This window comes from Nylanderia fulva, unplaced genomic scaffold, assembly GCF_048542155.1.
Source record: "Nylanderia fulva isolate GAGA-0341 unplaced genomic scaffold, ASM4854215v1 Scaffold6, whole genome shotgun sequence".
Lineage (NCBI taxonomy): Eukaryota > Metazoa > Arthropoda > Insecta > Hymenoptera > Formicidae > Nylanderia > Nylanderia fulva.
This window is the reverse complement of record NW_028190698.1, coordinates 3,964,056-3,991,166: the sequence shown is the minus strand read 5'-3', so window position 1 is coordinate 3,991,166 and position 27,111 is coordinate 3,964,056. Positions and strand designations below refer to the sequence as shown.

At 27.6% G+C, this 27,111-nt stretch overlaps 5 protein-coding genes across 10 annotated transcripts; 2 read left to right on the top strand and 3 right to left on the bottom strand.

The window, feature by feature from the left end:
* The first annotated feature begins 288 nt into the window (after positions 1–288).
* fwe (calcium channel flower) lies at positions 289–5,443 on the top strand. 2 transcript variants are annotated; one of them, XM_085487839.1, is made up of 6 exons: positions 289–418; positions 495–615; positions 949–1,156; positions 1,284–1,391; positions 2,249–2,408; positions 3,961–4,025. In XM_085487839.1, exons 1-5 carry the CDS (start codon positions 416–418, stop codon positions 2,370–2,372), a joined length of 564 nt encoding a protein of 187 aa, XP_085343965.1. In that variant the 5' UTR covers positions 289–415; the 3' UTR covers positions 2,373–2,408; positions 3,961–4,025. The 2 variants fall into 2 exon arrangements, with proteins under 2 accessions (XP_085343965.1, XP_085343964.1); XM_085487838.1 differs by lacking the exon at positions 2,249–2,408 and having other exon boundaries at positions 290–418; positions 3,961–5,443.
* A 1,530-nt stretch (positions 5,444–6,973) lies between these two features.
* LOC114941353 (uncharacterized) lies at positions 6,974–9,812 on the bottom strand. The gene is made up of 5 exons (XM_029316334.2): positions 9,284–9,812; positions 8,961–9,035; positions 8,574–8,799; positions 7,287–8,346; positions 6,974–7,220 (listed from the first exon to the last, which is right to left on the bottom strand). Exons 3-5 carry the CDS (start codon positions 8,793–8,795, stop codon positions 7,060–7,062), a joined length of 1,443 nt encoding a protein of 480 aa, XP_029172167.2. The 5' UTR covers positions 8,796–8,799; positions 8,961–9,035; positions 9,284–9,812; the 3' UTR covers positions 6,974–7,059.
* On the top strand, positions 9,578–22,932 carry Tango9 (transport and golgi organization 9). Of its 4 annotated transcripts, none has more exons than XR_003821632.2 (10): positions 9,578–9,876; positions 10,547–10,667; positions 10,746–10,893; positions 10,966–11,316; positions 11,563–11,647; positions 11,759–11,917; positions 11,995–12,149; positions 17,585–17,695; positions 19,469–19,970; positions 21,245–22,932. XR_003821632.2 is itself a non-coding variant. In XM_029316364.2 (8 exons), the coding sequence occupies exons 2-8, from the start codon at positions 10,591–10,593 to the stop codon at positions 17,588–17,590; spliced, it is 981 nt and encodes a 326-aa protein (XP_029172197.1). In that variant the 5' UTR covers positions 9,578–9,876; positions 10,547–10,590; the 3' UTR covers positions 17,591–19,307. The 4 variants fall into 4 exon arrangements, 2 of the variants coding, with proteins under 2 accessions (XP_029172197.1, XP_029172180.1); XR_003821633.2 differs by having other exon boundaries at positions 20,953–22,932; XM_029316364.2 differs by lacking the exons at positions 19,469–19,970; positions 21,245–22,932 and having other exon boundaries at positions 17,585–19,307.
* Positions 11,838–15,570, bottom strand: Ctu2 (Cytosolic thiouridylase subunit 2). Its single transcript, XM_085487837.1, has 3 exons — positions 14,936–15,570; positions 14,542–14,819; positions 11,838–14,466 (listed from the first exon to the last, which is right to left on the bottom strand). The coding sequence occupies exons 1-3, from the start codon at positions 15,004–15,006 to the stop codon at positions 13,427–13,429; spliced, it is 1,389 nt and encodes a 462-aa protein (XP_085343963.1). The 5' UTR covers positions 15,007–15,570; the 3' UTR covers positions 11,838–13,426.
* LOC114941407 (fatty-acid amide hydrolase 2-A-like) lies at positions 16,136–25,899 on the bottom strand. Of its 2 annotated transcripts, XM_085487836.1 has the most exons (14): positions 25,717–25,899; positions 23,032–23,165; positions 22,776–22,933; positions 22,485–22,661; positions 21,212–21,431; positions 19,750–19,964; positions 19,493–19,604; positions 19,220–19,377; positions 18,614–18,754; positions 18,302–18,403; positions 18,059–18,226; positions 17,612–17,794; positions 17,202–17,314; positions 16,136–17,081 (listed from the first exon to the last, which is right to left on the bottom strand). In XM_085487836.1, exons 3-14 carry the CDS (start codon positions 22,776–22,778, stop codon positions 17,024–17,026), a joined length of 1,650 nt encoding a protein of 549 aa, XP_085343962.1. In that variant the 5' UTR covers positions 22,779–22,933; positions 23,032–23,165; positions 25,717–25,899; the 3' UTR covers positions 16,136–17,023. The 2 variants fall into 2 exon arrangements, with proteins under 2 accessions (XP_085343962.1, XP_029172234.2); XM_029316401.2 differs by having other exon boundaries at positions 16,136–17,314.
* Between the last annotated feature and the right edge of the window lie 1,212 nt (positions 25,900–27,111).

The following is a 27,111-nucleotide window of genomic DNA, read 5'->3' as shown; positions in this document are numbered from 1 at the left end:
GTGTATATACTCAATTGTATTAATTATATACAAGCAAGAAAACGCAAAATTAAAGATTTTTTGCCTAAAATAAAATTTTAACATTTTAAAGAGAACAACTGATATTTTAACTTTAATATGAATATATATATGTATTTTTCTTGATAAGTAATCGAATAAAATTTTGTAAAAAAAATTAAAAAATTTTGCATTCTAGTTTTATCTTCTATATACAAGGAAGTTTTCTTTCTTTTTTTTTGAAATGCGCGCAAAAATAGCATATATATATAGACGCGCCCTCGTGATTCGGAAGGCGAAACTAGCGGGTCGATTTTCCTCGCATCGACCAACATCAACAGATATCGGTGGATATCAGCATCAGTGGTGCTGTCAACGATCACAGCTGACGAGAACAAAAGGATAACGTCGAGAAAAAATGGTAATTCGCTTTTTAAGTGCTGTCAATGACGACGCGACTTGTGTAATATATCGCATCGTGTGTCTGCATTTTTCAGTCGTTCGGCGAAAAAATAGCATCGATTATGCAGAGGCCCGGACAGGACCCTGTTGCCAAGGATGATGTGCCCTGGTGGATGAAATATGCTGGACGTGGACTCGGTACCGTAGGCAGTATAAGTGAGTTCGCTATTATCACAAATTACGTCTTTTAATGCGATTTTTACTATTTTACATTATTTATCTTTTTCTCCTCCTTCCCCCTCTTTTTTTTTCATACGTTGTTCAACAATTTTTCATGTCGTGCATGCGAGATATTTTTGTTTGAATATTCAATATGGAAATTATTTTCTTAGGCTTCATCTTTGGAAAGTATAATTTGTTTTTTTTTTCTATATACATGTATATATGTGATTACATCTTAATATCGGCTTATACGACGTAGAAATTGACTTTTCAGGCTGGCAATTGCTGAAGCGTAATTTGTAGAAAGATTTTCTTATTTATTTTCAGTCGCAATTTTTCTTGGAGCTTGGAATTGCGCCTCAATACTTTTCGGTCAGATCGACTGCTTAATTAGTGGTATGTGGCAAATGATAGCCGGTTTCCTAGTTGTAATGATTGAAGCGCCTTGCTGCTGCTTGTTCATCGACTTTGTACAAAATTTAAGTGATTGGGTGGAGAAGAAACCGTATTGGAATAGAGCAGCCGCTTATTGTTTGTAAGTACAAGTCTTCTCTTTCTTTATCTTATTTTCTTCTATCATTTATAAAGGACTATGACATTTTGACATAATGTTATATATGAATTAAATATATTATACTATATTCTCATGTTCATTGATCTAGAATAGCGTTGCCAGCAGTCTTCCTATGTCCAGGAATGAGTAGTATATTTGGCAGTGGTTTGATATTTACGACGGGTATAATATATGGATTGATGTCTCTGGGCAAAAAGTAAGTGATACAATTTTTTTGTAAACCTAATGAGGTATGATTTATAGAATAACTGAACAAGAACTTTAGATTGATAAAAAAGGATATCTAAATTAATCATTAATTATGCCATCAGGAATGATAAAATTTACAGGTACAAATTGTATAAATCACATTCACATGAATAATCTTTTATTAATGAAATTTGAGTTTAATTTGATGAAGCAGATTTGTAAAATGCATCAGGAACTATACTGTCGATACTATTATATCACAATAAAACTTTGATATGTATATCAAACCGAGTTATCAAATCAAACTAATTTTATATATATGAAAAATTTAATATGGCTGTTTTCAAGAAAGATTTATATTGCTTTATTTCCTCTTGAGGTTGTAATTTAAAATGACTGATAGCATTGCAATCCTTAAAATCAAATTTTTTAGAAAATGTAAATTAATTAGTTATTAATTTCATCTATTCCTCTTGTCTATCAACAAGATATTTATCACATAGTTTAACATTGATGTAACATTACATTTATGTATAATGTGTGATGTGCTATTTTGTCTTTTAATACAGTTTAATTTTTTTATGTTTTGCTTGTGGAAAGGTGGAAGAACAATTTTTGTGTTTGTCTTTGTCTTTGTTTTAATGCTTTGCTTTGGTTTGTGTGGGATAAATATTTTACAAGATTATTTTCCAAATAATTTCTTTTCATAAAATAAACATTTTTAAAAACATTTGAAGAAAAATGTGTCAAAAACAGCTTTGATAAGACAAGATGAACTTGGTTCTAATTTTAACCAAGTTATTAACAAAATTAATAAGTTTTTAAGCATTAATAATGAAATACTAATTTGTAACCTGATAACAGAGGGGCCAGGCCCGACCCGGCAGGAATGACGTCGGGCGTGGGTTCCCCACAGGGTACAGTGCCTCCTACTACAGATCACCATACTACTCTCATGGAGGATCCTGATGTCTGGAGGCCTACATAAATCATCAAATATTCATTGCACCACTTCACTAACCAGGCAATAATATGTATATGTAATATTTAATGTTACTACTGTGCATCTAAATGCTTTATAACATTTCATAACAAATTTCCATTTGTCGTATTTTATTATATTGCTACTTTATTTCATACATTCTATGTAATTGAAAACATCTTTAAAATAACGAGATTTGAAGAGAGAATTTAATAATTTATATATGATATTATCTTTTATATAATGAGTATTAAATGAGGAGATAACTAATGGGGAGATAAAATGTATTAATTGATGTTAAAAAAAAGAAAAATAATTAAATTTCTAAATTCTTTTAAAATTAAAAAAATTTTACATTTCTTTACTAAAGAACTAAGACTTATATTTGTAATATCTCCAAGTCTCACTATTTAAAGATATCTTTTAATATTGAGTTAAATTAGTGATGTCTAATCAGCACGTTGCATTATTTGTTTCAGCATTTATGAGCATTTCATTATATAAAGTATTGTATACAATATTTCTACTTAAATTATGTTGCACAGTTAATTTTTAATTATATACACATACACACACATGTATTGGTATGATCTCGTATATCTTTTACTATGTTGATATTTAATTTGAGATAAAACATAATGCAAAATTCTAAATTATTATTACATTAAGTTCTTATATTTTTATTTGTCTTGACTTAATAGTTATGAGTATTAAATTTTATTAACAAATATATCTTTATAATTGCATGCAAAAAGGAATCAGTTTCCAAATATAATTCGAACATTTAGAAAAACATTAGAATTATTTTTTAATATTAGAAATATTACTATTATAAGAATATTCAATTAAAAATATAATTTTTCTGTGGCATGCATAATAATAAGTTGTTTATTATATATAATATACTATATATAGTATATAAAAAAGAAATATATATATTAAAAAATTTGCAATTGATTCCTTTTTATATAACTATATAGCTAATTAATTATAATGCTACTATACTGTGTCCTCAATAGTAAGTTTGCACTAACATTATCATTCCTATCATTATTTAATATATATGTTTTTAACATTTTGCTATAATATTGGTGCATTGAGTAATATTTTTTCAATATTGACATGCTTTAATTCAGATGTTGGAATCGTTTGATTAATATTTGTAACTAGAAAAGAATGTATTTGCTAACTTATGTATTTAAGATATTTTTTTATTAGTACAATTAATGAAATATACTAGCCAAATTTTTAAAAATCAGTCATTAAACATATAGTTACAGATATATGTGTCCCTCTTTTTTGTACTTTTTTGAAAACAGGAAAATTTGTATAATATATTTTTTTTTAATGAAAATTTTTACTTTTATAATAGTTATTTTGAAGATAATTTTAAGATAAATTATGTAAGTCTAGGATTTTATAATAGACATTTTGTTTTAGTCATAGAATGACATTGGTTGTTCTTTATGAAATAGTACTTTCATATAAGTATGTGCCTGTGAAATAATAAATATAGAATTAATTTATGTATTATATTGACAGAAAGAAATAAGAATTCTTGAAAAAAAATTAAGACAAGATATTTATACTTTAGGGCACCTTTTGGCGAAATGAGAACAGCAGCAATGGATATTCCAGCTCCATCATCAAGCATGCGGTCCACACTAGTTGAAAATACTCAACCAATTGGTTTTAGCAGTACCCCAAGTAGTATCGTTTGATCATTAGGAATTAATTGGGTGAGCAATCCAACATTTTATGTGAATGATTGTGAGTGATAATTAATCATCCAAGTATCAGTAGCTGAGCCCACGAACATGCTTTCATTTCATTTTAGCTATGACATTGATACATATTGTAATTCCAGTATTTCAATAGCAATTTCATACAACATTCATTGAATATTTAATATAATGTCGAATATAAATTGTATCATGGATGTACAGATTCAAATGTGTTATGATCTGAAAAGATCCTGAGAGAAGTTTTCTGTGAATTCCCTCCCCTCTTAATATCTAATAGGCTTTTTTCCGATATAATTTTGCTTTAAGTTAGTTAATTGACAAGAACTGTATGCATTTATGATATTATACGTTTGTATCAAATGTGTGTAAAATGGAATGGGATATATTACAATATAGTATGGAAGAATTTGTTGCTTTATTTAGAATAATGCCAAAGTCAAAGACTGTCATAGAAAATGATATTGTTCATGGGCCTAGTTATCCATAGGCCCATTTGTCCACTGTGTCGTAAGACGTTAACAAGCAAAACAATAGAAAATTGTAAATGATCGTATAACTTGTTTTTAATGTAATGTATAAAGTGCTTTGCGCTTTGGGGAGAAATGATTATTTTGTTACAGATTAGTTAAAAAAGCACACAGCAAAAACAGAAGTCAATGACAGAAAATCGAATAATACTTTTGCTATTATTTCACATTCAAATTGTAACAGATTGTTTTTTATAATGTTATATAAGAAGAGCAGAATAGTCATAATATTATATTAATTTTATGATCCTTTTATGTATCATATTATATCTATATATATATAGATAAGCTTCTCTCTGCCAAATAAATTGTATATGCATAAAATTTAAATGTTTTACAATAATATTGTTTACATTTAAACATTTTATAATTTTATTGAATAATTTATAAAAATTTACATCTCAATTATTTTAATTTTTATAATCATTAAGGTCAAAGTTTCCTAATGTACTTTATATAATATTATTTATATAATTATTATTTAAAATTATAACATTTTAAAGGAGCATCTAGGACCAGGTCATCTTAGAACCAGGAGCAATTCCTATCTAGTTCAAAGTGTAAATGATTTATGTCTTCATCTTGCATAATATAGCTCAAAGATAAAATGAGGTGTAAATTTTTGTAAATAATTACATTTTATTGTGTGTATAGTGCTGTAAATTTAATTACACATGACGTGACATGACCAGCTGATAAAACTGTGAATGTGCAGGATAAATTAATGCTTCAATGCTTGTTTTTGATAGTTGTATCTAAGGATTAATGAATAAAAATTACGAATCCGTTTCGTCTTTCCTCGCTATGTGTGTATTCGAGTTATTTTACTTCTTGTTAAAATAGAATGATATAACACTTCCTGCGCGTGTTTATATCATTAAAAGAAATACGCGCATGCATTGATAAGTCAAAACTATCTTATTATGCGATATGGCAGAGAGATTTATTAATCTTTGCTATTTGGCACATTTATACATATCTGACAAATTCTGTATAATTATAAATATTGAAATATATATAAATTATATCATACATTTAATTTTAATAAGTTTTTTCTTGATATATTAAATCCAAAGAATCAAATATTAAGTTTCATAATTTCAAATATTTCATTTAAATAATTAAGAATGCATATGTAGGCCTTATAAGTACAATTATAAGGTATTCAGATATTGTGAATAAAGGGAGCTTAGCGTCTTTTATGTGAATCGATATTGTTCTATGTACATTATATATTCTATTTTAAATTACTGATATTAAATGTGTCAAAAATGCTTCTTAGGGTGATCTGAATTAAATTCTGATTAATTTATCTATCGTATTCTGATTAATATCTATAGTATTTTGTTAATATCTTCGAAAATATTGATTTTTTCCCAACGTTTGACATATGAAAGATTTGATTAGAAATTAATAATATAATTCGATTGTATAAATTTTATTGTACACACAATTCTACCAGTTAAATTAATCATCGATTAATCAGAATTTTGTTAAAGTGATATCCTTAATCATCATCATCATTTTTCATTAGTTATATTTGTTTGTAATACTTGTACTGATATCACAAAAGTTTCTTTTTATATCTAAGATTTTATTTTACTACACATTCCTGTTTAATTTATTTAAGAAGGAGAAATCAATATGTTCATATTATTGTCTCACTTTTACTTGATTTTCATGTCATGATTATTAGATATATCCATTGTTAATATGATTATATACATACATTTATAGAAATAATTATCTAGTTTATTTTATACAACCTTTTAATTATAATTTATTTCGTATTTAAAAATGTGATTATTCATAACAAAATAAATTGTTGTAAATAATACTGTCCCATGATATATACACGCGCGCGCGCGCACACACACATACACACAACAAACAAACAAACATACATACATATATATATTATCTACAAAAAATACTGATGTATTAAAAGTATGTGTCTATTATACAGGACATTCTATTTTTATTATAAGATAAATTTTTCTGAACAAATTGATTGTGTCTGGATGGGAAATTACACATTCATTTTATTTGCTTTTGAAAGTTTTTGATATCAAAAATTATCTTTGAAATGTTATTAATATTATTTTTATTTGAGAAAAAATTCATCAGAAATTTATTCTATTATTAAAATAGCAAAAATAGAATGTCCTGTATATGCTACGTATTATTGAATTTTTTATTTAAATAAAAATTAACATTATATTAAACTAGCATATTAGAATATTACTCTCACAATTAATGAATATTATTGAAAGAAAATTTAAGGGTAAAAATAGAAATTTGCTATTTTTAAATTATCTTTAAGCTTATTTTAGAATTTCTTCTTAATTCTTATTTTATTTTAATTACTATCTAGAAATCCTCATCTTACACTCTCACTCCAAGATTCTTTATATAAAATTTTTAAGATTTATGTAACATGTGTGATAAGATGGCGCATTTTGTACATCTGGATGAATCGTTATTTACAATCAATGGACAAGAGACGTCTCTCCATCTAATTCCATCCTTGTATGCAACTTTGATTGTATCGAAATGTTCATAAGCTTTAGGATCGCATATGCCTATTTTGAAAAGAAAAGAAAATAGTTATTCAGTCAAAGGTAAAAAAAAGACATTTATAATTTTACCTTGACAAATATCTCGTTGATCGAATTCATCGATAAATATTTCTATATCCCATAAGCGCCTCACTTTGCTATGTTTCCTCTCTCTCACGAGATTGTGGATAAATGGATCGATTTCTTTATTAGCTGCTGCACAACGTAACATCATATCGCTCCTTATGAAAACTTGTTTCTCTACAAAAGGCAATCCATCGATCGTTATTCCCATACAAAGGTACACCACTGTGATGGCGTGTCCTTTTGATGTTACCAAGGAAGACCAACCACGTGGTATAGATACTTCTGTATATACTTCAAGAAAATCTTCAAACAATAGCTCATTCTCGTCAACTTCATCGAATGCTTCTTTATCCTGTATATCTAAACAATCATAATTCAAAGTAACTAATTCTGAATTATTTATGTACAAATCATTAGGTTTCTCTTTCGAAGAATGCGCGGAATCGACATCGTACTCTGAAGTTCCTACCGATGTCCTATCTTCTTCAGAAGAATAAGAATTCTTCTTCAAGTTATATTTTTTGATGCTACATTTTCTCACTTTATTAAACGTTTTTATGGAAGTTAATTTGTTAGATATTGAATTATTTTTTTTATCTACATTCATAGATTCAGTTTTTTCTATGAAATCTGGACTGGAGCTGTTATCGCGTCTGAGTGTTTCAACTTTTTCCAATTCTTTTATCTCAGATTTTTTTATAAATTTTGAATTATGCATAGAGACATCTCCGTCTTCCTTATCCATGTCTTTTGATAATTGAGTATACAAATCATCATTTTCTTCCGAGTTATATATATAATCTTGTGATTTAGAACAAGTGTGATAATGCACATTAGTATTTTTATTTTCTGCATCTTCATTGTCACTCAGATTTTTTTCTATTCTAGGAATTAAAAAGATCTCTTTTTCTTCCGACACTTGTTTTTTTCTAGATGTCAAATTCTTGATACCTACTTTATGTCGATTTAAACTATCTTTATCTTTTAATTGCAAATTACTAACTGAATGGAAATTTTTACTTGGTACAGCTCCTGGACGCAATCGACATTTCTTGTACTTGATCTGTAATGACATATATATATATATATATGTATATATGTGTGTGTGCGTATTATTAATATATTATATTAATATTTAATATATATATTAAATTATATATTAAATTATATATTAATATATAATAAACTTTAGCAATAAATATATATGCATGTATAATATATAAAAAAACTTTCAGTAATTAACAAAAGCATACTTGCTAACTTTACACATATTTTATATTCATCAAGTACCTTTATTACTTGTGGTGGTACCCCACTGATCCAATGCGTAATAATATCATTCTTGTGAAAATGTCTGCTACATACATATGTGTCATCTGTGACAGTGTAATTTTTAATGGCAAGTGCATTTTGCCATTTCCTGCGTGTTTCTGCATCTTTAGGCGCCGAGAAGAAACTATAATTGTTCCTCTTATAATTGCTTTCTTTACACAATGCACATTTGCGAGTCATGATACTAAAATTGTAAAAGATAAAATAGATTTAAAATAATTTATTCTAAATGATAAAGATCTAGAAGAGGTACATATATAGTATATGTTTCCAATTGTTTCTCCGTTTTAAAATTTAATGAATATTTACTAAACTGAGTATAATAATCAATTTATATACATATACCTGTTGCGAATGTTTATTTCAATACTTATTGGTACAAGTCGCAATTTTTTTCAATCGATAGACATAGAGGTAATCCTACAAGCAGAACAAATAATTTTATATAATTTGTGGTGGATTTTTTCTTTTGAAATCTTACACAATTAATGCAGTTATCCTAACCTAAAGTATACTTATGGGAAATTTCCATATAAGAGAAAACCTAAATATAATTTCATTAAAAAAATATCCGATAATTTTTTAGAAAATACAAAATTCCAAATTATTGATAAAAAATACTAATAATAATAATTTTTCGCAAAAATTAACTCCGTTATTGTACTTACTTATCTGTGAACGAATCGTCTGTAGAAATATATACACATTATTAGAGACTGTTGGAAATGGCATACAAATTAATCTACTCTAAGTTTTTCCACGTGGAGCGATTCAAAACAATAAATTAACAAAATACAGATTTTTCTTTTTCTAGGTTAAAAACGGAATTCGATCCTCGGACTGACGTGACATTCGTTTCTCGGACATTACTAATTGGCTGTTGAATAGAGAATTTCTAGAATCCCAATAGGGAATCCGGAAATTCTCCATCCGATAACCAATCGGTACGTTTGATGCTGAAGTATGCGTAATGTCAAATGTCAGCCTCGTGGGATCTTCCGTCCTGTCAAATCCATCCTTTGTCTCTTTTCAATCGATACGCTTTCATCGTTTCGCCTCGTCTCGATATGTGCATACAGTGCTTGTGCGTTCGGAACAGAGCTATTTCGTAGGAGAGAGATTGCGTTAATCTTCTTATTACTCACTGTCAGCAACAATGCAGATATGCGTCATGTAATATGAGGACAATTGTTCAACCAGATTCAGTTTCAGTTCTGTCATCTCGCACGAAGGAGCATTGAATGAACGACATAAAATTTGGGTACGAAAATATGCAAATATCTTCGACGTTTTTTTCATCGATCTCGTGGAAATTTCGTGTGCTAGAATAATTAAAATCGTTGCGCTTTAACATATGTTTACGACATAACCTAAGTGTATATAATAATTAATTGAATTAAATAATTACACGAGAAAATTCGAAGATTTCCAACTCTTACGTATTTTGTTGACGAAGCAAGATTTATGAAAACACGAACATTAAATTAATTTACGTGATTTTTTTACATACAAAACAAAAATCCATTCATTTTGCTTGCTTTTTACATATAAGGGATAAACAGTATTTATTTTTAGCTCATTACTATATCATATAAAATGTAAGGATACATTTGCATATTTGTAATGTTTATATATAATTGATTATATTATTCTATGTATTATATATAAACAGTTATAGATCTTCTAAGTATAAAAGATGTCACTTTAAAAACTTCTAACATCTTTTATAGACTCAAGCAACGATTTTAATTATTTTATTTTGTTCAATAAACTATATAATACTACTAAATGTTATCCAAATTGATAATACAATTGATAATAGATGAAATATAATAGCGATTTAACTTAAAGCTACTATATTTAATAAATTTAATGAGATTTAACAAAGTAAATTTATTGCAAGACTAACATATGATTTTGTGTCCCAATAGGAATAGATATATCCAGTAAGAAAGTTACTTTTATCCTATCAACAATGGCATGGACAACTTATCAACGTACATTGGCTATGCTTCAAATAATTACAGGCTCATTTAATACTTTATCAGTCAAGTAAGTGCAATCAATATTAATATAAAAAAGTGATATTAATTTTGTATATGTTGAAGATAATTTGCCTAATTTATTTAGATACGCAGATCGACAAGTGGTACTTGGACAAGATGATCAACTTAGGCATTTTAATCATCCTTTTATGCAATCGTTATTCATGTTTATTGGGGAGGCTTTTTGTTTCTTAGCATTTAAAATTCTCTATTATTATTATAATCGACGAGCTGTAAGTATTTTTAATTTTTTGTTTTTTGAAAACCAGATCAAGCTGTATTATTTATCACATTAATGTTTGCAGGATGGCTCTGTAGATAATAATGTACTCACTAAGGGTTCGAGGATGTTTAATCCTATTATTTTACTTGTACCTGCATTGTGTGATATGTGTGCAACATCCATAATGTACATTGGTCTGAACATGACTTATGCAAGTAGTTTTCAAATGTTGCGTGGATCAGTAATTGTTTTTACAGGAATACTTTCTATTGGATTTCTCAATAGAAAATTGGGAATGAGAGAATGGATAGGAATTGGTTTTGTCATAACAGGTTTAGCATTTGTCGGTATTAGTGATATATTAACAATGGAAGATGCTGATATCAGTGCAAATTCCATAATCACTGGAGACTTGCTCATTATATTTGCTCAGGTAAATTTTTTTGTTATTATCGATATACTGTTATATTGGATTGATCAATTAAAAATTTGTTTTTTTTTATATGCTCAACAATTAAAAGATGAAAGCTAGTTACTTAAGAGAAAAATAAATAAATTTTCTAATCAATCCAATATAAATTTTTAAATAAAGCTGGCAACTACAGTTTAATTATTATTTAGAATATTAGATCATACACTAATACTTTAACAAAATAATTTCCAAATTTTAAATATATAGGTAATAACAGCTGTACAAATGGTTGTTGAGGAAAAATATATGGGGGAACAAGATATTCCTGCATTACAGGCGATTGGATGGGAGGGTACATATATTTTACATTTTCTCATATAGAATCTGTCAAGATTCGCAAACTCGATATTGATTTGAACTATATATTATTTTTATTATAATTATAATATTTATATTTTTGCAGGTATCTTTGGATGTATTGGTATTTCTATTGCTTTGATTCCCCTCAATTACATTATTGCTCCACCGCCTTTTGCTGATAATTCACGCGGCACTCTTGAAGCCACTACGGAAGCTCTTATCGAAATTGGAAGCAGTAGTAAATTGTTGATAGCTGTTATCGGTCAGTTCATCGTTTCTTTCTTTTACTTTTTTGTGATTGACGATTATTTTATTACATGTTATTATTTAACATTACAGGTATAGCATTTAGTATTGCTTTCTTCAATTTTGCTGGTATTAGTGTTACCAAAGAGATGAGCGCTACGACGAGGATGATTTTAGACAGTGTCCGTACCATTGTAATATGGGTCTTTTGTTTAGCGTTACAATGGCAAGTCTTCCATTACATGCAGGTATGATAGATGCATATATAATATAATTAAGATAATAGTTACTATTAATAATTAAAAAATTTTACACAAACAAATATATATCAACATAAAGATTATTTTTATCACAGCTTATTGGTTTTGTGATTCTTTTAATTGGTATGGCATGTTACAACAATATCGTTATTCCGCAATTAGTCCATAAATTTCTATGTCGGATGGGACGCCATACATTAGCTGACGAAGATCGTATTATTAATACCGCTGCAGATGATGTGCAAGAAACAATATGAAAGTCTATGCAATTTGTATATTTTTATGCCATGCGTGATTCGCTAGTATTTTTTTTTTTTTTTTTTTGAGCAATGACTTTCAACAAGATCTGTGGTATTACAATTCGAAGAACGTGAATAATCGTAACTTTTTACTTATATCTTCTTTTTTATTATAATTCATAAAATAATCTTATATACGTACTTCATTTCTATCTAGATATAAATCTGGGAATATAAGTTTAAATGAGACGAATACAGAGTTAGATTTATATATATATATATATATATATATATATATATATATATATATATATATATATGTGTGTATATGTCGTTGACTGAAAATATGTAAGAAATTCAATTGAATAAGTCAACTGTTATTTTAAGTTTATACATATATATCTTTACATGTGATAAATTATACAATAACGTATCACATGTAAAATAGGATTTTAGGGGGTTTATGAATATTATTTAATTCTGCAAATTATAAATCGTTAACATTAACACAAATCAATTTCCAATTTCTAGTAAATTTCTTGTTCATAAATTAAAACCTTGAAATTTTGAATTCCGTTTGTATACAATTTGCATACCATTTATTTTTTGGTACTCTGCTATGCCTTTTCTACTTGATATTTATGAATGAACCAAATCTATGAATGTAATAAATATATATTACAAAATATATTTTATTATATATTTTTATTACGTTGATATGAAAAATGAAATAAACATATTTATTGCTAAAAATGCTCGACATAATTTTTCTAACTATAAGGTCTCGTATGATTACCGGTTTTTAATTAATCTTGTTTCCTTGATAAAATAAATATATTTAATAGAATTATACAATATCGAGAGAAGGAATTATATGATTTTTTTATTTATATATAATATAATTCAATAATTATATTTGAAAAAGTATTTCTATAAACATTATTATATATATTAATATTTACATTTTCCTATCTAATTTGTGTATGTATGATTCAAAAGTAATTTTAGAACTAAATGTTTATTTATTTATAATAAAAAGTCATTAATTTCCTCTCTCATATTTTTTAAAGCTAATCTTTGTTGAACGGCAATTAATAATGATACCGGCATAGTATTTAAAATTTCCGAATTTCGAAATATCAGTCTGCAACTATAACAAAGATACTTCCAAACATCTTCCGTAGTTAATTTTCTCTTCTTACTGTTCTTACAATCGCATTCAGTATTATCATTACAATATATTTTGTCATCCGAGCAGAGAGTCGTATCATTCGATTCTCCGTTTTTTTTATTACTAGGAATTCTTGTCTCAATATTTGAAGATACTCGCTTAGAAACTTCAATCGCCCTCACAGCAGATACTTCATTACTAGAGGATGTAGTATCTAATCTTGCGTCGCACAACACGCAATTATCTTCCGCATTTTGCTGATTGTTGATTCTCGGACTTATTTTCTCGGCTGTACGAAATATAGTGGATACTGTACCGGAAAATTGAGATTCTAATCCTGCTGCGAAGTTGTGCGCTAACGCTTGAATAGAAGTCGCTGGTGCTGTCACATTAAATTCTCTCAATTTAACAGATTTTATCTTATAGTGCTCTGAATAATATACTAGTTCTTGCTGTGTAAAATTTCTCAATGGTTTCAGTATCTTGATGTCACATCGAGCATCACAAAAGTCTGCAAGTGTAGAAAGTTGTGCACCTCGCCCTAAACATACATCTCCCAGCACTTTTGTAGCAATATCCATAGCAGAATCTGCTACAAATATTTTATTACAATTAAGTTTCCGAGCAGCTGATATAAGCAATTTTCGACGCAGTTGATTTAGTAGATCTATTCTTGAAGTGTTATCTGGTAGATCCAACATTGCATGCAAACGATCCTCTTGTTCATGATACATGTCTTGATGATCAATTGGTTTTATATCCAAGGCATCCTCTTTGTCTAAGACTTGATTCAATGATACAAAATAACCATCAAATCCAGAATCTTTTATTTCCTTAGCTATTTTACATTGCAAAATGTTCCTTTCGTCAATCGTTTCTCCCATTGTAGCACCATCTGATATTTAAAATCTTATATATAATTTCAAAATTGAATACAACAAAAAAATTTTGATTTATTTGTGAAACTTACCATCTATATATAAAATTATTGTCTTGAAGATAAGTCTTTTGTGGGCAGACTCGCTCATACCAGATTTAATGAAATGTAAAAGCACAGTGGAATTCAATTCACCCGAATAATCGACCAATATCGAATCACCACGATGAATAATCTTTGATTTGCCAAGTGCGGCTCTAAATTTATGATTCGTAATAGTTAGAAAACATGTTTTACAATAACCACTTTGGCCAATTAATAATACATCAATATCTTCATCCCTGCATTTTCTGCATTTCTGTGTTGTATTTCTGTCAGAAAAATATATATAATTATTAATAATAAAGTATACCAATTATATTATATATCTTTTTTGTTTTACTTAATTGTTATTTTATCTATTATTATTTGAATTTAAAATACTAACGTTAAATCTTCGATCTTCTTATTTATTTCTTTATTGTTATCATTGTACATGCAATCGTTTAGCGAACACATATTTCCTTTTATAGCCTGATAAATATTTCACAATTTACAATTACAATTTAAAATAATTAGTTACAAACTTGTCACTTATTTGTAAATTTTATAACGAGACTGATTTTAGGTTAGGTTGTAGAACAGCATGATCGGTCACGTGGTCCTCGTCATAGATCAATCAACTCGAACAAAATATGTACAAAATTTGAAAAGCACATTTGGCGTCATTATTTATTATTTTTTTTTTTTTTTTTTTACAAACTATCTCATTCTTCAAACAGAGAATACTATATACACTCCTCTTTTTTTTTACATAAAAATATCGCGTCAGATCGATTGTTTTTTTTAACATTCACGATGCACGAACAGGAAATAATAATAATCTGCGTCGCACAAAATAAGCTGCGTCTTTTTGTTATACGTCGTAATATTGCCTTGATCAAAGTGTTCTACACGTTGCGCTCTACAACTGTGCTTCGCATACTTCACTGCGTTTTAACGTCATCGCACAACACTGTTTTAATTAAAGAAATTTTCGTACAATACTTAATTATCGCCGCGAAAAAGAGAGAGCGCGTCTCGACGCGCGCGATTTTGAATCAACTTTAACACTTTGACCTCCAAGCGGAGCGGCGCTGACTGCGGCGCGTCACGTGTCACGGTCACGTGACGAGCGTGGAGTGGGGGGAACAACTACGCATTTCAGTCGCCTCTCCAGCGTACCCCACTGCGTAGCATGGTAAGGCGAGAGAGAAGTATTTCTATCTTTTTCTCTCTCTCTCTCTGAAGATATTTTCGGAAAATCATTTTCTTATCAAAAAATGTGAGTCACAGTGTGTCATCTACATGTGTGTGTGTGTGTGAACTTGCGCTACGTGGTGACCGGCGTCATTGTATTGTCATCGTCATTCGTACATGGTATGTATATAGGAATAGAAAAGTGTCAAGAGTTGGTTTCAAGACACTTTAAATAATCGCGCGCGATATATCGTATTGATAAGATCTCGAATTTTGATTCGATCGAAGCATCGCGGTCAAATTTCGAGATCCATGATATGAATGAATTATATGTATATGAGTGTGCTGTGTATATTAAACGACGGATTCTGAAGGATATTAACGCATACACGCATATTTATAAAACATATAGGTAAAATAATCGTTTTATTACTATTTATTAATACAAATCGCACCATTTTAGAGAATTGTCACTCTTTTTTTGATAGTAAAAAGTACGTGAGATTTTTGCCCTCTCTCTCTTCCTTCAATATACAATATTCTTCAAGGTATAAGTTACTCACTTATTATAACATCATCTCGATTATCATAAAGTTTTGACTACACTTTTCATGATTTTTATTAATCATAAAAATTCTTTTATGATATTCACATTTTGATATGTGTTAAATAATATGTCCCATACAGCACAGATTATTGCAATTATATTGCAGCAACGTTGCAATGTTGCAAGTTGCAATGCAACATTATAAAGACATTGCAGAGATATAGGTGCACAAAATTCCAGCACACTTGTAGCAACATGACATTAATATTTCGGAAATATTGCATGTAATCCAAATTCTATAATTTATATATTGTAATATATATAAATTAATTACAACGTATTTTCATTAATGATTTATTTACATTTATATACCTGTATATGCAACATTAGTTTATGGTTGCAATAACAATGCATTATTGCAAATTCATAACATTGCAATATTGTTGTAATATTTTGTTGCAATCTTCCAAAAAGCGGACATTTTAACATTGCTGCAGTTCAACAGCAATGATGTAGCAACATTTTGCAGTGAATTTGCAATATTGCAATATTGCGGTGAAAGATTGTTGTAATGTTTTTGCAATCTATCGGTGCTGTATGGGTATATATATATATATATATATATATATATATATATATATATATATATATATTATATACATAATTCAGCAAAGATTATCTTTTATACTACAGTATATCGTTTTATGATCAACTTGTTGGCCATATGAGTAAGTCTTTACCCTTTTATCTTTACCTTATATTTACCTTCCCTTTTACAATTTTTTTAGATTTTAAGTGATTTCTCCTTCTAAAAATTGTAATATATATACCATAAATTTAGTCGGTTTTTCTATTGTAAATTACGCGAGATTATTGCAACTTTGATTGAAAAGATCAGATATATATATTATTTTTCGTCGAGATTTACGTTGCATAAGTAAGTCCTTTGCTTCCCGAGGGTTCTCGCCAACCACCGAATGCCCTTTCGATTTCTTGGGCTACAGCAATCGTTAGATAATCGCAGCCTGGATTCGCGACAATCTAAAGACAAAAGTAAAAAAGAAGGTAAAATTAAATTAATTAAAAAAAAGGCGAATTGATAAGATTTTATTTTTGAGGCAAATTAGGTAAAAAAAAAAGCTAAAAATCAAGATATCAAAAGTGAAATAATGTGCAGATGAAAAAAGAAATTTTTTTGCACTTTTTACATTCGTGCTCTGTTTTATTAATTTCTTTGATTTTGATTGTTTAATTATTGAATCTGTTATTTTTTTATTAAAAAAAATATATATTAATTTTTGTATTTTTTAGACTTAAACATAAAAAAAGGATTTTCACCTGAAGACCAATTGGCAGTTGATTTTTATCAAAACCGAGTGGGCATTGTGTGACCGGAAATCCCAACACATTGAAGATCATCATGTAAGTGTAATTGCATACATTGTACAGACTTTCATGAGGATAAGGAGCCGACGAGATAAAAGATGGAAAGATTAATACACCATTATCGCCCAGCAGTTCCTATAATGCATTATTTAATATATATTAAATATTTTAATAATATATATTAAATATATAAATATATTAAATAATATAAACTATCTATAAAATGATGTTTATATTTAATGTCACATATTTACGAATATATTTTTTGCATATTAACATTCTTATATGTTTTAACTCAACTATTTTACTTTGAATATTTTACTATAGACGAAATATTTTAAGATAAACATATAATATCTTCATTTTGCTAAGATGTTTAAAAATATGAATGGAGTCTACCTCAAATTGCTTTTTCAATTGTATTCTCATTTCTAACAATTTATTATATTTTGAGTCTGGTAATAGATCGCTGATATTTTTTATTATCCCATAACATATGGCGGGAAAAGTATGCGGCGACATAAAGAAAAGATATTTTAATGTTTCCGCAAGCACGCTCTTCGATTTCTGAAAAGAAATTTTACGAGATGTAAATTTTTTTTACGAATTATTTGAATAATATTTTGTGGTTTGCATTTATACCTTATAGTCATCCGAACGATTATACATCGAATATATATCTTGGATCCTCAAAAGGATGAATGCGCTTAACTCAAAAGATGATTTCATATTTTCCAAATTTGCCTATGAATAAACAAAAATTAAATTCTGACCGATATATTTACAGATTTGTATTTAGTAATATTATTGCAATCTAATTTTGAAATCTAATTTTTCAAATATATTTTAATTTTTAATAAATTACATATATAATATATATATTATATGACAATAATATAATTGGTCTTCTTTTTTCATAAATTAGTTTACATAACAAGAACCTGTGTTACATACTTTTTGGACTTTGACACCATATGTCGTTTCTAAGTATCTTATTAACTTGTAAATTGCGCCTTTTATATCACTGTTCACGCAATTTGTTACTCTCGGGTCACAATGATCCATGTAAAAAAATTTCACATCCTCTAGGCGTACCTATATATATGCAATTATGTAACAATACTTTTGATTAATTGTTTATAGCACGCGAAATAAATAATGGAAATATAAAATAAATATTCACATTATTTATAAATGTTTTATTACATATTAAAAATATTTATATTATATAAATATTTATTATATTCCCTTATAGAAATTTATCACTAGTAACGCCAATTTATCACTTATTTCGAGTACTTAATCACTTATTTCGAGTACTTAAATTACTGTATATTTGATTATTTTATGAGTATTTTATGAGTATTTTAAGTACTCAAAATAATTAATTGGCGTTACTAGTGTTTCTACAAGGGTTAAATATTAAATATTTTTATTATATAAATATTTATTACATAATTATGAATATTTATATTATAAATATTTATTACAAATATTTGATTGCCATTAGAAAATTGTAACAAAACAAAAAAACTAAATTAAGATTAGGAAAATTCTTACTTTTTTATTGAAGCCAATTTTTGCTTCGTCGGTTTGCGAAATAACTGTCAACAGAAGAGGCAAATCCGAAGCGTATCTGACCATTGAACCGATTGCAAAAAAAGAAGGCCAATTTTTATCACTAGCGCTAGGTTTGTGCCCTTCAACTGAAACCCAGTCTGCGAAAATAAAAATTAGCAATTTTAATTGTATTTGTCGTAAAATTGTTTTATGAATACTTGTTTCATTTCTTTCTTTTTGTGTCTGTAGCTGTTTGGTGTAAAAAGAACTTACTGGGCGTAGGTTTATGGCCGAAAATTCCGCAAAACATAGCTGGAAGTCTGGCTGATCCAGCGATGTCTGAAACTAAGCCTAGAAGGGAGGCGCCAGCGCCAAGAAGAGCAGCCTGAATTAAAAATACCCAACTGCTATTTTATTATAATCTTCTCTTATATATTTGTATAATAAAAATAATTAAAATTTTAAACTCTTACAGAGATTTCCCGGAGGAAAATCACGCGTTTTTTTAAAAAGAGGGAAACACAACGTACCTCGCCACCGGAAGAGCCGCCAGCGGTCCTCCGAGTGTCATAAGGATTCTTCGTGGCACCAGTTATTTTGTTATACGTATGCCACCACAGGCACAATTCTGGTGTATTACTGACAAGGAGAGGAATCCCACCGGCCTCACGAATCTTCGTCACGACGTTTGCATCACTCGTCGCCCTCGAAGGAACGTCCTTCATTCCCACCGTATAACTCATCCCTACAGGTAAACGTTTATTTTTATCATGGCCCACGTGTTTGGTGCAAAATATTACGGCCTCTAAAATTATTCCACCGATATTGCTTATCTAGATGTAATATATTTTTTATTAAGCTTTAAAAAAGCACATGATATACGTATATGCGAATAAATGATGGGAAAAGAAAAATATTATTGTTTGAAAAATTTTAAATCAACTTTTATTGACGCTAATCGCTTTAATACTCCGTAAATTAGAATTATACGTAGAATGTGTTTGTTCTGTGGAATATATAGTAGGTATGTTACGGCGTAATAGATATTTTTAATAATAATATAGCTACTACAAAACTTTAATGCTTTTTTTTAGGACTTAAATCTTTCAAAATTTGAATACGTTTTTTCGCGTTGGCGTATTAAGTTTAGTCAAAATAAAGTATGTCATTATGAATAATTGATGTGTATTATAATTAGTATCTTAAATAATAGATCTGTCACGCGCAAGAGTATTGTACATAATATAGTATCTTTAAGTGCGAAGTTCCAAGAAGAACTCTTTTTTATGATTTATTCATGGAATAACTTCGTTAAATCACGTAAATTACCGTGAACATGGTAATATGTGCAAACAAATAGTTCAAAGAGATAGATAAAGAAAGGAAGAGAGAAACAGAAAGAGAGAGAGAGCATATTACATTCACAAATAAGCTAGCGACCTTAATTCTTCGCGCAGCAGAAAAATCTTGAAATCGCGTTATTAATGAAACACAATTATAATGATAAGCAAAATTGATGAGATACAACTTCATACATTTATATATCTATTATACAAATATTACTTATTATATCTTGTTAAATATTTTATTATTTTTTAGCGTATAATAAACGACTAATTATAATGACGAATCGTATTTAAATAATAGATTTTCTAAAGTCAAAGTTCGCTTAGATGCAAATATGTATCTTCGTATATCTGAAACGTAGTGAATAATAAATATTCATCTTTCAGGAACTTCTGAATTTTTTTGAACACCTAGATGTCACACTAACATGGTAAATTGGAGAATTATTCGAATGTGTGACTGACGTAAATGCGTAATTTGATAATTTTTAACAATGTACATGAAAAAACTGGGAATTCATGTTATTTAAATATAAGTTCGTGTTGTAATAATGTTTTACAAATTAAATCATTAACAGGATTCCGTTCGCCGACACATATATGCATATATCGATTACATTCGAGAGGATTGAAATATGTGACCCACCTTGAACAGCAATACTTTCTTTAATCGTAACAGGTAATCCCAGCAACGGTTTTTCGCTCGCAATTCTCGCTTCGTCCATCGTCGTCGATTTCAAAAAGTCATCGATTTTACGGGCTTCTTGAACCGCCGCCTCGAATCGATCCTCTACGATCGCGTTGATCAACGGATTCACCTCCTTGCATCGCTTCACGTATGCGGTAACCACTTCTTCGGAACCAATCTTAAATAAGGTAATACGTTTTTGTATACTTGATGTTGCAAAACTACCTGTTCTTTTAATAGTACATCGAAAAAAAATGTGTTAACTTGACTAAACCTTTCAACGAAATATTATATATATATTATTAACTGAACATATAAAAATATTTAAATTAAATATAACATTAAATTCAATAAAACGTATATATATTTATTAATAAAATAATTAATTAATAAAATGTGTATATATATTACCTAAATATTAATATATGTCCAATTAACAAAATAGTAATTTAATTGAAAAGTTTGGTCTAGTGAACAAATTTTATTTTTAGTGTAGACTTTCAAGCCAATTTATATGAATGATTTTTCTTTAATGAAAATATTGAGGCAATTTTTCGAATTATAAAATGATCGAAAAAGAGCTTTTTATAAACCGAACTTTGTGAAACCAAAAGACTAACAAAACTACATTCTTCAGATAGAATGTATTTTAATAGAATTTTAATTTGAAAGATACAAGAGGTATATTAAATAAAAAAATAAAAGTTTTGAGTTTATGTTGTGCTTTTACTCAGAGCACACGATTAAATGATGACTCAATACTATTTATGTATGGTCATTGTGTTCACGTATAATTTATTGAAATTAATTCACATATAGTCATCATGTATAATAAGTAATTTTTTTGCACAACATATATCAGTCTGAAGAGGACCCAATTCAGGATTGAAACGTTGCTGAGTAAATAAAGTAATTATACCATCATTAGCCGGTTTGGTCGTCTAAAGAATATCAACTTTGATTTTAATTTCATCAGCAACTAATTCTTTATTTTGAAAAAAATAAAACTTTGCAAAAAATGGCGATCTTCTTCGATATTTTCGTTTAAGAAAAATTCATTTCAAATATAACAGAAAATTTAAATTATTAAAAAGACAATACATATTTTTTGTATTAAATGTGAATTTAAAATAATTGTTGAGTACATATATGAAGATATCTTGCATTGATCAATATAAAATATTTAAATATTACAAGATTGTATGATGTTGAAATATATATATGTACTTACTTCTCTTCTTCGGATTCTCCGCGCAATTTCTGTCGCCGATTGCAGCAAGATTTGATTTTCAATCGGCGAACATTGTCGTTTCTTCTTCAAGCCTCGTAATTTGAAGAATGGACCGAGCAAACAATAAAGACAGAACAAACTGCCTTTTATTAATGCCTTTACTATCGATATTTGAATCTTTTATATGAAAAGAAGCAAATACTTAATTTTAACTATTTTTGATTAAACATATATATATTGATAACAAATTAATCTGGAGCAAATTAATGTAAAGATTAAATCTAGTCTTACCATATTATTGATTATTTTTATTGCATAAAGTTCTATCACATTTTTTTCCTTAGAAAGTTTCAGAAATGTTTTATGTCTTGGAGATGATTGATCACGTTGAGGTAATTATATTGATCACATTTGCAATTCAAAATTGTGATTTAAAATTTTCGTATTTCCTAGATAACAGAAATATAATGAACATTTTTATTTTTAGATCACAAATCATTGTCACGTGTTCGCATCTTGCATTATTATTATATTAACTTAAACTCACTGAGCAATCAAAACGGAGATCATCGTAGACGTTCAATAAGCTCCATAATGCATTCTGTCACGTCATTGCGATTAGTTCTGGTTGTCTTTAATTAAACCATCGCTTAAACCATTGAATCGAATCATCGATTCTGACTGTTAAAAAGCAGATCGTATTAGTTATAGAAGACATTTATTTAAAAAATCGGAAGCACACGTCCAATCTAACTTTACTTAAATTTTTCGAAATAATCAACGGAGAAAAATAATGTTTTTTAATTAAATTTTCCGATAACTAATTGAAAAAAAATAGAGAATTATTTCAAAACCTTAGATTAAAAATAATCTAATTAACATCAGTTAATCAAGATATTCAGTAAAAACTTCTTTTATTGTTCAATTATCTAGATAATTGAACAAAAAAAAGATCGAAGTGCAGATCAAGATGATATTTAAAAATACATTTAATGCATATTATATAACCGATATATGATAATAAGAAATGAAAAATTAAAAATAGTTTAATTTTTTTGACCTTGCGAGAAAAAATTACCAGTTATATTTAGAATTATCATATATTATTATATTTAGTTTAATTATTTTTTTATAACTTTTTTTCTAAAAATATATAAACGCAAAGTGAAGAACCAAGATAAATTATATACGATGTGTGCTCGTAAATTTAAAGTTAAAATAATGTACGTGTAAAAGATATCGTCACCAAGGAAAAGTGCACAGAGTGAATTTTACGATTTTATTTTTATGACGGACGCAGTCGCACGCAATTGTTTGCAGTGATCCGAGTACGGATGTCTAACGCAATACTTTGTAGACATTTCTTCTAGGTTCTAGGTCGTATATTCTCCACATGGTTCATTGAAACGATAATAAGACACGAGACAAGAATTCTAAGAGGCCGCCCTACCTCCTCTTCAGTCGTGTACACCCGCGTCATCGTATATAATAAATCGAATATGTACGTATATTCCTCCTTTTCTCTTTTTCAATTGAATGCTTGTTAAAGTAGATGAATTTACGAAACTTCAGATTATAACACAATGATTTGCGGTGACCGAGAGAAAGATAAATGCAAGAAACGCGATTTTATTGTCTAATTACGTTGATTTGTGACTTCTTATTTAATTGTCACGTGTCATCAGGTTTGAAAGATTTCTTTAGGAATAATATAATTAATTATTAATTTATTAATAATTTATTTTTTATTAGTTTTATTAATTTTGACAATTATATATAAAATAAAATTGTCTCTTTTTTTGTTACGGACTTATCGTTCCACCGATAAAATTATATTGATTAATAGTTTCGATAAAAAAATTTGATTCTCATCTATAACGATTCACTTAGATCTGCATATTTATAAATCGAAATAATTTTCACGTAAAAAATTTGTACCTTATATATAAATCTAATAATTTTATTATTAAAAGTTATCTAATTTTATATAATTGTTTTGCACAAATCATCAAGTATATGTTTTTTCTTTGCTCAAAGATCTTTTCTAAGAGATTTTTTAAATATTTGGATTTTATAAAAAAGAGATGTATATATTCTTTTAGATATTTAAAATTAACTACTATATATGTACATATTTTAATTTCAATTATTACGTAATTGTAAATTGCATAAAAATTTATTATACGTTTAAAAAATATACTTATACAATTAAATTTTTATTTTGTTGATTGATATTCGTACACTCATTTGTTTTTATGAAACGTGACAGAATTCTGACAGTATTGAAAATAAGAAATTTTTATTCCAACTAAAATTGCACAAAAGAATTTATGTCTTATTAAAAATAAAAATGTTTGAAGCATATTATGTCAAAGAAATATTTTTAACATGTATAGAATCGTCGTCTCGATAACTCACATTAGTCTGATAGTTAATTTCATATGCTATATATATATATATATGTTATCATATCTCTTATTATTCCTTTTACGTTCACATTCATACATAATACAAAGTATCAAGGTTTACACCGCAAAAACCAAATAGGAACGAGCAAATATGATAGATGTGAATAATATATACTAACGGAAAAACGGAATGACGACAACATATTTAATACTAATATATGTCGACTAATGCTACTTTTTCTCCAGTATCAATGTCAAAACAAATTAAAATTAATCTTGCTTCTCAAAGTTTACTTTCTATGTGTATATATCAGCGAAAATCGCTAATCTTTATTTTTTTTCCAGATTATATATCATAATACATCAAAATATTATGATTGTTTGACGTTGTTGAACATTTATTGTCACTATTATATGTATATTATTATAATCTTACAATATGTCTTTTTCATATTTAGTTTAATTTTTAATATTTTTATTTAATATTTTTTATATAATATTTAATATTTATCGCTTTATAAGAGATATAATAATCTTTTTAATGTGTATATAGCATAATAAACCTATTAATATGATAACTTACATTAACATATACATTTTTAATACACATATCAAGTTTAAATTTAGAGAAAAGATGAGAATTCAAGATTAGTAAATTGTTGAGTCAAAAATAATCTAGCAATTAGAATTGGAGTGGATTTACAATTTAGTACAAGAATATGTTTATCCAAAATTTTCTTTAAAAACTTAAAGTATCAATATAAATTTAAAATAAGAGTTTAGTATTATATTCATTTTATTAGACAATATTTTAAAATAAATACCTTATATCTGTGTACAATGAATTTTTCTGTGTTCTTAGAAAAGGGCACTGAAAACAATTTTCTCTCTTCTTGGGATGATCTTCATCACTTAAATACGATTCGAATTTGAGTGAGCGAACGTCACACGTCCAGTTCGCGACCATCACCAGTTCATGACTAATTCACACCGATTCAAAAAGGAAACCATCGACAGAAACGAGTCTGAAGAAGCAACGAGTGGGGCAAAGTTGTTGAAGCACGTTTCGTGACGCTTTGTTTCGTCTATCATTTCCGTTTTAACGGACTTACGGTACATTTTGACGCAGTTCTGAAAACATTGGACTTATTATTTTAGCATATTATTATTATTATTATTATATCTATACATAGTTTAATTAATTTAAATTTTTTATTTTTACAGTTTATTATTCTTTTTATTAAAAATTGAACAATTTTATTAATTAAATATTAAATTATGAAAATTAAAGTTATTAATTTTGCTTCACTCGTTACTTCGACTGTACGTATAATTTTTTTTTAAACTCTATATAGCTACATCTATATAATTTTGTAAATAGTTTTTTCTATTAACCTTTACAAATTATGCATCTGAAGTTTTTATTCATTACTTTTTTAAAACCTTATTTACAATTTTTGCATCTCAAGTTTTTATAAATGTCAAATTGAAATTTAAATGAAGTACTTATCATACTTAATCATATATTAAATCGTAATCGAAATTTATAAAACTATTCAACAAATCATCTGATCTGCATTTCAAATAATTAATTTAATTAAATTATTTTAAATGGTTATTTTTATGAAATTAATTATTTTAAATGATTAATTTTATGAAATTAATTATTTTAAATGCAGATCAGATGATTTATTGAATAGTAGTTCTATAAATTTCAATGTACGAATTATAATATACGATTAATTTATGATAAGTACTTTATTTAAATTTTAATTTGATATTTATAAAAACTTCAGATGCAAAAATTGTCAAAGTTTTAAAAAAGTAATTTTTATTGTAAAATAATACATTTGCTATTTTTTGTGATTGCGGAATAATATATATATATATATATATATATATATATTTGTAGATATTGTTAATTAACTCAACTTCGGACTTGGACAAACAAGTTTTCGATAGAACACAATAATATTCGATAGTTAAAACTTTAATATTTAGAAAAGAAATTTATACGAATTATTATAATTAACACGAATATAAATGTTCGAAAATTTTTAATGAGATGAAAGTATATTCGATAGCATTTAAATGTTTGGAAAGTCTTCCCTGAAAACTTTCCTTCGTGATGTTTTCGAAAGTAGAGATACATATACCTTATTAAAAGGATAATTGGAGGCAGAGACAAGAATTGATGCTTGAGATAATAATAGGATTTC

Excerpts from the sequence above, each read along its gene's own strand:
- Tango9 (XM_029316347.2), top strand. The coding sequence starts at position 10,591 with ATGGCATGGACAACTTATCAACGTACATTGGCTATGCTTCAAATAATT. Across the intron at positions 10,668-10,745 it reads TTTAATACTTTATCAGTCAA|ATACGCAGATCGACAAGTGG; the intron begins GTAAGTGCAATC and ends TAATTTATTTAG. Across the intron at positions 11,648-11,758 it reads ACAGGCGATTGGATGGGAGG|GTATCTTTGGATGTATTGGT; the intron begins GTACATATATTT and ends ATATTTTTGCAG.
- LOC114941353 (XM_029316334.2), bottom strand. The coding sequence starts at position 8,795 with ATGACTCGCAAATGTGCATTGTGTAAAGAAAGCAATTATAAGAGGAAC. Across the intron at positions 8,347-8,573 it reads TACCACCACAAGTAATAAAG|ATCAAGTACAAGAAATGTCG; the intron begins GTACTTGATGAA and ends ATGTCATTACAG. Across the intron at positions 7,221-7,286 it reads TCAACGAGATATTTGTCAAG|GCATATGCGATCCTAAAGCT; the intron begins GTAAAATTATAA and ends TTTTCAAAATAG.
- fwe (XM_085487838.1), top strand. Across the intron at positions 1,157-1,283 it reads AGAGCAGCCGCTTATTGTTT|AATAGCGTTGCCAGCAGTCT; the intron begins GTAAGTACAAGT and ends TCATTGATCTAG. Across the intron at positions 1,392-3,960 it reads TTGATGTCTCTGGGCAAAAA|GGCACCTTTTGGCGAAATGA; the intron begins GTAAGTGATACA and ends TTTATACTTTAG.
- LOC114941407 (XM_085487836.1), bottom strand. Across the intron at positions 19,378-19,492 it reads CGGCCATAAACCTACGCCCA|ACTGGGTTTCAGTTGAAGGG; the intron begins GTAAGTTCTTTT and ends TTATTTTCGCAG. Across the intron at positions 17,795-18,058 it reads AATTGAAAAAGCAATTTGAG|GAACTGCTGGGCGATAATGG; the intron begins GTAGACTCCATT and ends AATGCATTATAG.
- Ctu2 (XM_085487837.1), bottom strand. The coding sequence starts at position 15,006 with ATGTGTTCGCTAAACGATTGCATGTACAATGATAACAATAAAGAAATA. Across the intron at positions 14,820-14,935 it reads AAGAAGATCGAAGATTTAAC|AAATACAACACAGAAATGCA; the intron begins GTTAGTATTTTA and ends TTTTTCTGACAG. Across the intron at positions 14,467-14,541 it reads AATAATTTTATATATAGATG|ATGGTGCTACAATGGGAGAA; the intron begins GTAAGTTTCACA and ends TTTAAATATCAG.